Source organism: Leucoraja erinacea, chromosome 38 (assembly GCF_028641065.1).
Source record: "Leucoraja erinacea ecotype New England chromosome 38, Leri_hhj_1, whole genome shotgun sequence".
Taxonomy (NCBI): Eukaryota; Metazoa; Chordata; class Chondrichthyes; order Rajiformes; family Rajidae; genus Leucoraja; species Leucoraja erinaceus.
This window is the reverse complement of record NC_073414.1, coordinates 10,703,983-10,719,353: the sequence shown is the minus strand read 5'-3', so window position 1 is coordinate 10,719,353 and position 15,371 is coordinate 10,703,983. Positions and strand designations below refer to the sequence as shown.

The 15,371-nt window shown below is 39.2% G+C and overlaps 1 protein-coding gene across 5 annotated transcripts in view; it reads right to left on the bottom strand.

Moving 5' to 3' along the window:
* LOC129714278 (ryanodine receptor 1-like) overlaps positions 1-15,371 on the bottom strand; it is a 525,269-nt gene that overhangs the window by 459,692 nt on the left and 50,206 nt on the right. For all 5 annotated transcript variants that reach the window (XM_055663830.1, XM_055663832.1, XM_055663834.1 and 2 more), the window contains exon 3: positions 12,537-12,641. In XM_055663830.1, the coding sequence (XP_055519805.1) occupies positions 12,537-12,641 (105 nt within the window). The remainder of the gene's footprint in view (positions 1-12,536; positions 12,642-15,371) is intronic.

The following is a 15,371-nucleotide window of genomic DNA, read 5'->3' as shown; positions in this document are numbered from 1 at the left end:
GGTGACTTGCACAAAAGAGTATTCCCTTCCAATCAGATATTGAAACTGGCTGAAAGGTGACAAACATAAAAGCTGAATATCTACTATTTGAAACAAGAGATATTTGATATAGATACGTACTAGGTATACAATTGATTCTGACCAATTTTGATTCAAGTATTAATGCAGATAATTCATTATTAATTATTCCTCCAGTTTTCATAGTCAAAATACTACAGTTGTGATTGTTTTACTCTTAAACAACCCAGTATCATTCAGAAAGTACATTTGGCAGGACCAAAAACTGGACATTCAGCACCTCAAATGTTCTGCTCTTCAATATGATCATGGCTCGTATGACAATCCCCAATTCCACTTTCTTGCTCTTCCCTCACAACCCTCAATTTCATCAATAACTAGAAATCTATGCACGTCTTAAATATACGTGCTCTGCCCCCCTTTCTCTCTACAAAGCAATTTCAGACTCGCCCTTCAGAAAAGAAACATCTACAAATATCTACACTGTCCATGTGCTTAATAATTTTGCATAACTCCATTTCATGACCGTTTCATCTGCAAATTCAAATGTACAAAAATTGATAGTGTACACAGTGCTTTTGGGTTGCTTTTCTGACTAGAAAAGTATGACCAGCATTGCCCGAGAAAGATCAGCGATAAGATCCTTACTGTTTCCAATATACATTAATGATTTGAATGGGGAAGCTGAGTGTATGATTTGTATGGAAGCAGACATATAGATATGGGAAACTCTCTCCTGCACTTGATACTGACAGAGTATATACAACTAGAGGACACAGATTCATGATAAAAAAGTGAAAGATTTAGAGGGAATCTGTGGGGTACCCTTTTGTGAGTAAGCAGTATACACTGAGAGAGTGATAGAAGAAAAGCTTCCATGAAGATGAAAGATAGGGATGCTAAGGTTAAGGAACCATAGCTGACAAGAGTTGTTGGTTTAAGAAAAAGGAAAAATGCAAGGCTCAAGAAGCTGAAAGTGGTGAAGGCCCTTGAGGAACATAAAGGAATCAGGGAAATAAGTTTAATAGGAGAGGAAATTGCAGAGGCCTTGGATCTTTTCCAGCAAGATTCCGGACAACTGGAGAGTAGACAATGTGGTTCCTTTGGAAGAAGAGAGAAGTAGAAATGAAAGAGGAAATTATAGGCCGATGAACCATATAACAGAAGCTGCTGCAGAGGATTCTTCAGGATAGGATACACTACCTTTTGGAAGAGAATGGGCTAATTAGGGGCAGTCAACATGATTTCTCTGCAGGATGTCATGTATTATGAACTAGATTGAGCTGTGGAAGTAACAAAGGTGATCAATAAGGGTCCCGTGGATGTTCTCTACATGGAATTTACGATATGATACGATAGAACTTTATTTATCCTAGGAGGGAAATTGATCTGCCAACAATCATAAAACACAAAATTCATGAAACATGAAATTAAAGTGACGAGTTTAGTAGGGCATTGTATAAAGTACCTTATGGTAGGGTGACCCAGAAGGTTAAGATGCATGGGATCCACGGTGAGCTGGTTGTTGGATTCAGAACTAGTTCCATAGGGATCAAAACGGGAACCTCAGTTTGTGTATGTGACAACACCAAATTTGATGAAGTTGTGGACAGTGAGAGTGAGGAAGGCTGTCAAAACATACAGTGGAATATATATGCTACAGAATTGATAGAGTAATAGCAGATTGGAATTTAATCTGAGCAAGTGTAATGTGTTGGACTGAAAGAGATAGATAGAGTGGTTAAGAAAGTGTTTGGTATGCTTGCCTTCCTAGGTCATGGCATTGGGTAAAGAAGTCAGGAAGTCATGTTGCAGCTTTATAGTACTTATGTTAGGCTCGATGTGGAGCACAGTGTGCAGTTCCAGTCGCTCTATTGCAGGAAATATGTGGAGGCTTTGGAGACGGTGCAGAAGAGGTTTACCAGAATGCCGCCTGGATAAAGGGTACTAGCTGTAAGGTTGAGCAAATATGGATTATGTTCATGGATTGACACCAGGAGACCCATAGAAGTAAATTATATCATGAGATGCCTGGATGTGGTAGACAGTCAGAACCTTTTTGCAATGATATGTCAAAGACTAGCGACCATACCTTTAAGATGAAAGGTGGAGGTTTAAAGGAGACATACAGGACAAGTTTATTTTTAAAACAGAAACTGGTCAGTGCCTGTAACCCACTGCCAGGAGTAGTAATGGAGGCAGAATGATAGTGGTATTTAAAGAGGCTTTTGAATAGGCACATGGATACACACAGAATAGAACTGTGCAAGTAGAGGAGAGTGATTCATTGTATGTTCAGCATGGATATTGTGGGCAAAATACACTGTTCTTGTGTTGTTCTATGTTCCAAGGAATCAGGAGGGCCAAAAGGGGCCACAAAATGTCCTTGGCAAGTAGGATTCAGGAAAATCTCAAGAGAGTATATACATATAACATACAACAGGATCAGGGCCTCCTGCCCACAATGCATGTGCCAAACAGCATTGTTCGGGCCTGTTCCTGTGCCGTACTGTTCTACGCAATCAGCATCGCTTTGTGCAAAGGAGGCCTTATCTTACAAACTTGATTTAAGTTTTTTTTGAGTGGGTCAGTGGTAATTGATGAGAGTAGGGCAGTGAGTGTTCTCTACACCAAGTTCAGTAAATCATTTGATAAGGACCTTCTTGGATGATTGATCCAGCAGAATAAGGCACATGGCATGCATACCGAGTTGGTAGGTTTGATTCAATATTGTCTGCTATATAGCAGGCAGCAGACAGTTGTGGTGGATGAATTCTGACTGGAAGTCATGGACGGAAAATTAGCAAGTTTGCAGACGACACAAAAATTGGTGGCACCGTGGATAGTGAAGAAGGTTGCCAAAAAGATAAAGCAGGATGTAGATCAGTATCAAATCTGGGCTGGGAAATGGAAGATGGAGTTTGGCCGGATCAGTGTGAGGGGTCAAATATAAGAGGAAATTACATTTTAATTGTCAGGACCATTAGGAGCGTTGGCAAACAAAAGGATCTTGGGATGCAAGCCCACAGTTCCCTGAAAATGGCAACACATGTGGATAGGATTGTAAAGAACATGGACAGCTTTCTTTCATCCATCAGGGCATTGATAACACGGTACATAGGTTGGCAATCATGTTGTATGTAAGTATAACATTGGTTAGGCCCGATTTGGAGTATTGTGTAGGGTTCTGGTTACTGCATTACAGGAAGGAAATGGTGCAAAAGAGGTAAACCAGGATGCTGCCCCTATTATAGATTATTAAGCTATGAGAATTATTTTCACTGGATTAGAGGTGATTAGGGTGCAACCAGTTAGAAATATATACAATAATGAAAGGCATAGATAGCATCAATAGTCAGTCTTTTTCCTAGGATGTAAATGTCGAATAATAGAGGACATAGTGGAAATGTTTGAAAGGAGGTTTATGAGGCAAGTATTTTTGATTTAAAGAGCAGATATCTGGAGTATGCTGCCATGGGGTGGGAAAAGCAGATACAAGAGCAACGTTTAAGAGGTATTTTGACATACATGAACACAAGAATGGAAGGATATGGGCCTTGTACAAGCATATGGGATTACTTGAAGATAGCATCATGGTCACCACAGACCTCTAGGGCTAAAGGGCTGTTCCTGTGCTCAATTGTTCTATGTTCTTTGTTCATCTCTACAATCGGCGTGAACCTTTTCTGCATCTCCTCCAATGAAAATATATTTTCCTTAAAGAGAGGGATGAAATTTGTTTGTTGTATTCTAGATGTGACCTCACTAAGTGCTTTGTACAAAGGCACACAAAAATGCTGGAGAAACTCAGCAGGTGCAGCAGCATCTATGGAGTGAAGGGAAAAGGCAACATTTCGGCCAAAACCCTTCTTCAGACTGATGGGGGGTGGGGGGAGGCGGGGAGAAGAAAGGAGAAGGAGGAGGAGCCCGAGGGCTGAGGGAGAGCTAGGAAGGGGAGGAGACAGCAAGGGCTAACAAAATTGTGAGAATTCAATGTTCATGCCACCAGGATGCAGACTCCCCAAGCGGAATATGAGGTGCTGTTCCTCCAATTTCCGGTGTTGCTCACTCTGGCCGTGGAGGAGGCCCAGGACAGAGAGGTCGGATACGGAATGGGAGGGGGAGTTGAAGTGCTGAGCCACCGGGAGGTCAGGTTGGTTAATTACTAGTGCTTTGTACAGTTATTTTAGAAAATAAGGGACAACATTCCTTCCATATTACCAGGTAAATGGATTTATGGCAGGAGAGGTAGTATCAATTTAATTTAATTTCTTTGATTTTCTGGATGCAATCACTTAATGAGCAATCAAATAGAATGGATCTTTAATCTTTGGATCTCAGAAGAGCAAACATTAAAAGTCATCACAATTTATGTCATTCTGAGAGGGTTAGACAGAATGAGTTCTAATAGAATACGTTATTTGTTCTCTACCAAAATGGATTGCAAACGTTCAGTGATTTCATTTAAAACCGAGATTGGTAGATTTTTGAGCCAAATACAAGTCAAGAGAAATTGTTCTAGGGAAGGGAAATGAAGGCAAGTGATGATCTTATGGAATGATGAAGGACGCTCATGTAGCCATAAGCTATTCTAAGTTATCCCGAACTGCAGTATATCATATAGAAAACATACATCTAAATGAACAGACTATTACTTTTCCAAACGTCAAATGAAAAGACCGAGTGATCTTTCGGCCAACACTGGCATAATACGTCTCCTTCTGTATGGAAATGTTTCCATGATTCTGTTTTATAATATTGTGTACTGCTAGCCAAGAGCTGAGTTTGTGTAAAAAGAATTGTTTTTCTATATCTAAAGACCTCCAATTCAAGAAGCAAAAAGGCAGAAAGAAAGAAATAGTAATCCCCGAGTTGGTTGACTATGAAGCATCCCCTGTATTATTTGTTTCACTATGTGATAGATGTAATTTGACTAAGTTGTAATTTGAAAATTGTTGTTCTGCAAAGGAGAGGAAAAGTTGAAGATGAAAATGAAAATATTTTATCCATAAGATAGCTTTTGAAATCAACAATACACCTCCTAAAACCAGAACACACCATTTAAATAATATGACCTTATACAGCTGGACAAGTGCAAATGAATTTTGTATCTTTAACACATGAGCATCCAAGAGTCAGATCCAGATGTATATTGAATGCAAATGTCATATGTTGATCTAAAAGCACACAAATAGAAATCTAGTACATACTATACATACTAATGGATTGATCAGAGACCACAATATGCTTTCCAACATAATGTAAACATCTCCTTCAAAGAGATGAAGCAAAATAACTTCTTGCTATGGGAATTTCTGAACATTGACTTAACATTCCTCTGCAATGTTTTTCAGTTTCTCAAGAAAAATAAAACAACAAATCCTTATTTAAAAAAAAACATGTTCTGATCAGGTGGGATGTATTACCACCTTCACTCAATTTCAGTAACGCACACTCTGTTTGGCCAGTGGTATAAGTAATAAATATAGTGAAATAGAGAGAGTATAAAAAATAAACAAATTCAGAACAAAACCTAGTGGTTCTAATTATGATCAAAAAAGTAAGGCTCTATGTCAAGAAATTGTACTTCTTGAATGATCAATTCTGAGATTTTACTTAATTGAGAAAAACAAAACCATAAAGAACAATAATTTAGAGAAAAGTAACATATTATGGTAACACAAGTGCGATGTTTGAGCAAGATATGAACAGGGCCTTTATGATGCAAGTGAAATATGTTAGAGCTCATGCATTGAGGACTATTTACCTGGAAAAGGGATTTAACATTGTTTAAATTAAGGGCACAGCAACAAAATCAGAGTAATACAGACACACAAACATACCCATTTGTCCAGATCAAGAGGCTTGCATAGTGGATAAAATGAAAAGCAGAAAAAGTACATTATTTTCAATTTGCACCACTTTCTGGACTGTTCCACTTGCATTAAGGGTAACTGCTCCACAACCACTCACTCTCTGATATAAACACATATACCCACACACACACACCAACGTTGACAACATGAATTTCTAAAACAGTTATTACAAAGGTTCATATACACAAATCTAATAAATTATAATACTCGATTATGGCACAATAGAATATTTCAGACTGCCGATCAGTTAATCACTTGAAACTAGGGTAATTTGATTCCTGCTAACTGCTGACATATATTTATTTTATTTCTAATCATCTTCATAAATATTTTGTTCAATGCAGCGAGTGATCCAAAAACATGCAATGTACTTTAGTTATCAATATATCTTTTTAATTATGTTTGTTAATCAAATCTAAGGCATAGTAGAAAAATATTTCAGGCAAATATTATTATTTAACATTTATTACAACATAGCTCTGATGGTATAACATTCAGTTACTCACAGAAAACAAAATACATCAGCAAATGACACCAAAGTAAATAAAATATACAATTGACCAGTATGCACAAGTTGTATATGACCTAAATATATATAGTATTTTGCTATATTTTTCTATTATTGATAACATTTTATAATTCATAAATTAGGTGAAAAGTATCAATCAACTAACCTCAAGATTTTTTGTCCACTCAATCTTCAGCCCTGAAGCTATGCTGCATTTTAACAGTGAGCGAACTATAAAACCTGTTGACATTTATTGATGTCTAAGGTGTTTTCTGGATCGATGTAGTGGGAAAGGATGTATTTTATTTTAGTCAGGTCTGTATCTTTGTCAAATAGCTCCACACTGTTTTGATGGAGTCTTTGATGATTCAAGGAATGCACAACAACATTTTGATTTAAGTCTTAGCCATTTAACAATAATTTACTACCACCATCAAAAGCAGCTGCAAAGTCCCGAGAGAAGATACATGTATCTGTTCAGGATAAATGTTATTTAGAGAATGGATATGACTTAACTGCAATAATGTACCTATATCTAGTGTCTTCACTGTGGAAAATAAATGTTATTAATCACTGCAAAACATCTACAAACTTGATATTTATTAATCAGCTAAGACCAACCACAGTATTAACACTATTACATTGAACATATAAGTGTTTAACTAAAACAGAAACTTTTGGAAACACTCTGCATGTTAGGTAGCATCTGTAAAAAGAACAAAAGTCAACGTTTGAGCTCCAGAATTTTCATCAGAACTGAGAAAGCAAGAAACCAAATAAGTTTAGGTAAATATAAGGTGTAATAAAGATAATATCTATGATGGGGCAAGACTGGATGACATGATAAAGCCAACTGTGTATGTGTTGCTAAAAATGAGTCTGTTCGGTATACCCCGCAGGCCAACTGTATGAATAAAGAAAAATGAATTAAAAGAAAAACTGCAGGAAGAGAAGGAAAGCAAAAGCATCTTTCTTGCGTAAATGTCTTTAAGTTATCCCACATGGATTTCTCTTCAACTTCCACCCTTCATAATTTGGATCCGCTCAGGATGACACGTATGTTTACAACTATCCAGCATTGATTAACATAGAAGATAGAACAGTACAGTACATGGGTGGGCACTTCAGCCCACAATGTTCATGCCGAACACAATGCCAAGTTAAACTGACCTCACCTGCCTCTACATGATATCCCCCTATTCCCTGCACTTTCAAGTGTCTATTTAAAAGCCACTTAAATGCCACTATCGTTTCTACCTCCACCACCACCCCTGGCAATTCATTTCAGGCTCCCACCACTCTCTGTATAAAATAACCTGCCCCACACCTCTCCATTGAATGTTCATAATCTCACCTTATAGTTATGCCCTCTAGTGTTGGACATTTCCACCCTGGGGTAAAAGATTCTGATCATCTACCCTATCTAATAATTCTGTATAACTCTATCAAATCTCCCCTCAACCTCCAACGTCCCAGAGAAAACAATCCAAGTCTATTCAATCTCTCCCTGTAGATGAAACCTTATCATCCAAACAGCATTCTGGTAATAGACACAAAAAGCTGGAGTAAATCAGTGGGTCAGACAGCCTCTCTGGAGAAAAGGAATAGGTGAAGTTTTGGGTCGAGACCCTTCTTCGGTCAGGGGAAAGGGGAACAAGAGATATAGAGATGGTGATGTAGAATGAAGATTATGCAAAAAAGTAATGATGATAAAGGAAACAGGTCATTGTTAGTTGTGTGTTAGATGAGAACGAGTTAGGCAATGAGAGTATAGAAGTTGGGAGGTCATGTTGCAATTGTATAAGACATTGGTGAGACCGCATTTAGAATATTGTTCTCAAATCTGGGCAACATGTTATAGGAACGATATTGTCAAGCTTGAAAGGGTTCAGAAAAGATTTACAAGGATGTTGATAGGACTAGAGGGAGTGAGCTATAGGGAGAGGTTGTGCAGGCTGGGTCGCAATTCCATGGAGCGTAGGAGGATGAGGGGAGATCTTATAGAAGTATACAAAATCATGAGAGAAAAAGATTGGGTAGATGCAGAGTCTTTTACCCAAAGTAGGGGAATCGAGGACCAGAGGTTCAAGGTGAAGGGGAAAAGATTGAATAGGAATCCGAGGGGTAATTTTCACACAGAGGGTGTCCCATCGTTTAAGATACAGTTGGACAGGTACATGGATAAGACATGTTTGGAGGGTCATGGACCAAGCGCAGGCGTGGGATTAGGGTGGCTGGTGTGGGCGAGTTGGGCCGAAGGGCATGTTTCCACTCTGTATCATTCTATGACTGACTCACAGACTCAAAAAGACGACTTTGAAGCTGGTACGACTTGGTTGGGGAAGAGATGGAGACAGAGGGGGGATTCCAAGGGTTACTTGAAGTTAGAGAAATCGATATCATACCATTGCCCAAGGGAAATATGAGATGCTGTTCCTCCAATTTGTATGTACAATGGAGGAGGCCTCAGATAGAAAGGTCCACCACAGTGGATTCCCCACATTCCTCACTGTGATGGAAGGCAAAAAAAGTCCAATCTTCTTCCTCAATATTGGTGAAGTTAAAGTCACCCACTCAACAACCCTATGTGTATGCGTGTCTTGTTGCTTTTTTTCGTATGGCTGAATGGTAATTCGCATATCACTGTACCCTAATTGGTACATGTGCCAATAAAAGACCTTTGAAAACTTTCACTTACTCAGGGCTAAAGGATTGGACGGGTCTGAAGTTGTTAGATGTATCCAAGAAGGTTCCTGCATACAGTATGTGGATAGTCCGACTGGACCTTGTATTGGGAAACGAGCCAGGTCAGGTGACCAGGAAGAAAAATTTGGAGACAATTCCATAAGTTTTAAGATTGTTTAATAGGGACAGGTCTGGATGTTGGGGGAAGGTACTTAATTTTGGAAAGGCAGATTACAATTTTAATAGGCAGGAGCCAAGGAGAGTAGATTGGGAGCAGTTGGTATTGGGTAAATCCACACATGACATGTGGGAGTCGTTTAAAGGTCAGTTGATCAAAGTACAGGGTTAGCATGTTCCAGTAGGAGCGATAAGGACAACAAAGTAAGGGAACTGTGGATGACCAAGGATGTTGTACACTGGGTCAGGAAGCGTACATCTGGTTTAAGGAGGAGGCATCAGACAGGGCTGATGTAAAGCATGTAGGAAAAAAATTCAAACGGACTATTAGAAGGGCCAAAAGAGGCCATGAAATATCATTGGTGAGACGCATTAAGGCGAATACCAAGGCTTTTTATATATATTTTAAAAATATAGGGTGACAAGGGAGAAAGTATGATCATTCGAAGATAAAGAAATGAATCTACACTTGTAGTTGGCAGGATGTATGTGAATTACTAAACGAGTACTTTCAGTCTGTATTCACCAAGGATATATAGAATGCACTGCCAGAGGAAGTAGTTAACGTGGATACAATAACATATTAAAGATCTTTGAACAGGTAGATAAATAAGAAAGTATGAAAGATATGGGCCAGGCATGGGCACATGGGGCTAGCTTGGATGGGGCATCTTGGTGGGCATGATTAAGTTGGTCCAAAGGCCTGTTTTCATGCTGTATGGCACTCCATTAGTCACAGCAGGACAGGCAGCATCTCTGGAGAGAAGGAATGGGTGACGTTTCGGGTTGAGACCCTTCTTCAGACTGAAGAAGTACTACACCTTTCTACAACACCCTTTGGGTGCATTAGAATTTTTAGGCTGTGATGAATATAAGTCTGGCGTAAGAAGTAAATAACCTGTAGCTTTGTAAAAAGCTAACTATCTAGCAGGCCAGAAAGGTATATATTTAATACCATTTGTGAGAAATAAATATTACTATTTGATTTCCCCAAATGGTATCGTTTTTTTGATTTCTTAGCCAGACACAAAATCAGGAAACAATATTATAATACCATTTTATTGTGTTGTGTATGGTTTTATATTTGACAAGCTTTTTCAATATTCCTTCCAGCAAGTGTTTAATCCAAAAATACACTTGGAGAATAAATCTTAAAAAGTAGCTATTATTTTAAAACCATGTGCTGTCTGTACGGAGTTTGAATGTTCTCCCCGTGACCATGTGGGTTTTCTCCGGGTGCTCCAGTTTCCTCCCACATTCCACAAACCTGCAGGTTTATAGGTTAATTTTATTCGGTAAAGATTGTAAATTGCCCCAAGTGTGTAGGATAGTGCTAGTGTACGGGGATTGCTGGTCGGCGTGGATTCGGTGTGTTAAAGGGCCCGTTTTCATGCTGTATCTCTAAACTAAACTGAACTAATTTTCACCATTTCCTCAATCATATTCTCATATTTCTTCAACAACAGAGGCCATTCATCCCAGCAAGTAAGTGCCTGCTCTTAGAAGAATCCCATTCCACCACTTATTTTCCTGTAAACTAATCTCTCCCATTTGGTAGTAAACTCTTCACTGTTTCTCCTCTGATCTACCTAAATGCGGGATAAATTTACATTGGCCTCTTAACCCACCAACCAGCACATCCTTGGGACGTGGAAGGAAACAGAGTTCCTGAGGGAAATCCACAGAGCACAGGGAGAACATAGAGCTTTTGTAGCACTGGTTTAGTATTTTTAATTCAATAGGAATACTGGGAGTTAAACAGTATCCTCAACATACTGGATAGTTTTATCCTGTTACCTACTAAATATGTGAAATACCAGTTGCTGTTTAATACATTGCACATTTCACCAAAATTATATACCATTCATTACATAGCATTCTATGTCTTTGTTTTCTTTATATTTTTTAGTTATGCATTACGTTAATAATGTTGGGATTGAAAATGAAGGTCGATAGTCACTGTGCACTGAACAGAATACACGTTCCTTCAATATAAAGATTCCAATTCAACACAGGTGATTGAGAATTACACTTTTATTGTGCCCACGGTTTCTTACTGCAGTTGAATGTCAGCATATAAAACCATTAGATTAACAAATACTGAATTATAACTGTACTAAACATGCAAAAATATGCAAATCATCATAACATTATTTAATCCAATTTGATTATATAAGGCAAATCAAATCTCACAATAATTTCAGAAAGTCAGCAGTGATAATAAAATGCTCATTATTCACCAAGGAACAACACAGTGGCACTCTGGGTGCCGTTAGTGTAGAGTTTGCACAATCCCCCCATGATGATGCGGGTACGCCGATGATCACTGGGAGAATGACAGTTTGGTAGGTTAATTTGCCACTGTAAATTGCTGTACTGTGTAAGTTAAGTGGAAGAATCTTGTGGAAGATAGTGGGAATATGGAAAAAATAAAAAAACAGAACAGGATCGTGTCAAAGGCTGTTTGGTCAGTGCAGACTTGGGCCAATGGCCCCGTTTCCATCTCTCTACTGACTTGATAAAACAAAATATTAAAAAATTGCATGCACAATCCTTACAAATGCAATTTAAGTGAAAAGTCAACTAAGTGGCCAATGCTATGTAAACAATGACCCATTGTGATAGTCCTTACAAACGCATGACAGTGATAACAGTCATGTGTCTATATTATAATTGGCTATACTTTCAGCAATTATTACACCATAATAATTTAACTTTAAAGTCTGAAATTAAAAAAAAATCTGATTGCATTTTGATTCACATCTTGAAGTTAATTTCATCAATTTGGGAATTATAAATTGCTACCTGATATTCCCATTCAATTAACAAATCCACCTATAAATCCTTCATTTTTGAGATTCTCAGTGTACACATTGGTGGGTACATATTATTGTGATACTATTACTGCAACAGAAAATCCATCATAAATGAAAGAAAACTGGCATATTTGACATCAAGCAAATTAAAGAGAACTATCATCCTTCAATCATAACATGCACATTTCAATCCTTTGTAGATCTTACAGTTAATCAAATTTTAAATGCCCAGACACTTTGTCATCTTTGTATTGTTTCACTATTTTATGAAAATTTTCGTACAGCTAAACATAGCTTTAAATTATTTAAAACTTATCTAAAATAATCAAACTTTTAATAATCATTTAATGACAAATTAAGGATGTTGATTTAATGCAAAACATTTCCTAAACTTTATGACAACAGAATTAAACAGTGTAATTACAAATTCACGACCATCCAACCTTGCAGACATACCTCATTGCCCTTTTCAATGGTGTTGGCCAGCATTTCCTGCAGAGCTCGGACCGAGAGCGACTGCTCCAGGACAAGGCTGCAGATTGCAAGGTCTGGAGGCACATTCTGTAAATATACAAAGCAACACATTTACATATATCTTTGAATAAATACATTTAACTAAAGCAAGTTACACGGGCAGGTTAGAAAGTGGAAATCTTGTGGTGAATGACTTGCCTCCTGACACTCCAACTCATTTTTATCACCTTGCAAGTGAAGAATATAATAATGCTATCCATTTGCCTAGAAGAGGGCATATCCAACAACAGGTCACAACGTGATGGAGTAACTCAGCATTGGACAACATTACTGGAGACGTGGATTGGTGATGTATCGGATAAAGAGCCTTCTTCAGACCATTTCCACACTGACCTTTGGCCACATGCAAACTGGAGGAACAGCACCTCATATTCCACTAACTTACAACCAAATGGGGTATGAACATTGAATTCCCCAATTTTAGGCAACTTCTAATTAACCTCATCCCCTTTCTCCCCCCTCCTGTGCCCCACCTGGGCTCCTACCTATCTCTCCCCTCCCGCTCCCTACTTTCTTCTTCTGGCTTCACAATCCACAACTCTTCAAACCGGTTTCTCACCTTCTGCCTTCTTTTTTTAAAAATCTCTGGCCGTTCTTCTCATCTCCCTATCAAAACCCCTCCTCGCCTAGTTTGAGGCATTACCTGCCATGCTTTGTCCTGCCTGTCCCCTTTTCCAGCTTTCTAACCCCCCCCCCCCCCCCACTGTTTGAAGACATCTCCACCCGAAAGTCACCTATCCATGTTCTCCAGACACGCTGCCTGACCTGTTGAGTTCTTTCAGTACTGTGGGTCCTTTTGTGTATTAGCCAGTATCTGTAGTTCTTTGTTTCTACAAATCCAACAACACTTGAAGCTCAACACCATACAGGACAAAGTTAGCTTGCCTGCTGCTCCTCCATCTATCACTCCATCCGCTGCAGGTGCAACTTATCTACAGTGTACCATTTGCAAACACATTTCACTTACTGACATTGGTCAGGTAGCATTTCCCAACAGGGACTTCCACCATACCCAATTACAGAAATGCCTACAGAAACCACAGCATGCTGCAATCAGAGTGTGGGCTCTGGTAAGTATTTTACTCCTTTGTTTAACTAACCATATAACCATATAACAATTACAGCACGGAAACAGGCCATCTCGGCCCTACAAGTCCATGCCGAACAAATTTTTTTCCCCTTAGTCCCACCTGCCTGCACTCGTACCATAACCCTCCATTCCCTTCTCATCCATATGCCTATCCAATTTATTTTTAAATGATACCAATGAACCTGCCTCCACCACTTCCACTGGGAGCTCATTCCACACCGCCACCACTCTCTGCATAAAGAAGTTCCCCCTCATATTACCCCTAAACTTCTGTCCCTTAATTCTGAAGTCATGTCCTCTTGTTTGAATCTTCCCTATTCTCAAAGGGAAAAGCTGGTCCACATCAACTCTGTCTATCCCTTTCATCATTTTAAAGACCTCTATCAGGTCCCCCCTTAACCCTCTGCGCTCCAGATAATAAAGACCTAACATATTCAACCTATCTCTGTAACTTAGTTGTGGAAACCCAGGCAACATTCTAGTAAATCTCCTCTGTACTCTCTCTTTTTTGTTGACATCCTTCCTATAATTGGGCGACCAAAATTGTACACCATACTCCAGATTTGGTCTCACCAATGCCTTGTACAATTTTAACATTACATCCCAGCTTCTATACTCAATGCTCTGATTTATAAAGGCTAGCATACCAAAAGCTTTCTTTACCACCCTATCTATATGAGATTCCACCTTCAAGGAACTATGCACGGTTTATACCTAGAAAAAGTCGGAACTGGGTACTGATTTTGGATGATCAGCCATGATCGCATTGAATGGCGGTGTTGACTCGAAGGGCCGAATGGCCTACTGCACCTATTTTCTATGCACCTATTTTCTATGGTCCAAAATAGAAGATATTACTAAGTGGTGATCCAAGGGGCCAACAGGAGAGGGAAGGGTCATTGAATGCTTTTTTTTTGCAAAATGTGAGAATGTGTACAGAAACTGTGTTCAGCTGCAGCTCCTGATTGAGTACATTGCACAGTTACAACTGTGGATTGACTCACAGTGAAGTATTCACGATGGTAAGAAATGCATACAGCATATTTAGCAAGCTGGATACACCACACGACAGGCAAAGTGGCAAAGGGTCACCAGGAAGAGCAGTATCCTGTAGGTGGGAAGTTCTTCCCTGGTTTCCCACAATGTCCTAGGATACACTTGGTCAAGAGTCTAGAAAGGCCACACAGATAGAATTTAGAAATAAGAAGGGGATGTTCCTCAACAGTCCTCAATTGCAAAACATCCCCTTCTTATTTCTAAATTCTACCCATGTGGCCTCTCTGGACAATCTTCAAAGAATATCCTCTCCAAATACAATCGTGATTTTCTCACAATGTTTCAAAAACGCAACTGCCCCTCGTCTCTTAACCCCACACAATTAGCAATACTGACAAAGGAAGTCCTGGTAGGTGCATTGAATTAGTCTATTTAGCTAGAACTTAGAAATATAAAAGGGAGTTCACATTGCCGAGACCAATTTTGCTAGCCCTTGCTGTCTCCTCCCCTTCCTTAACCCTCGAGCTGTCTCCTCCCATCCCTCCACCCTTGGGCTCCTCCTCCTCCTCCCTTTTTCCTTCCTTCTCGCCCCCACCCCCCATCAGTCTGAAGAAGGGTTTCGGCCCGAAACGTCACCTATTTCCTTCGCTCCATAGATGCTGCTGCACCCG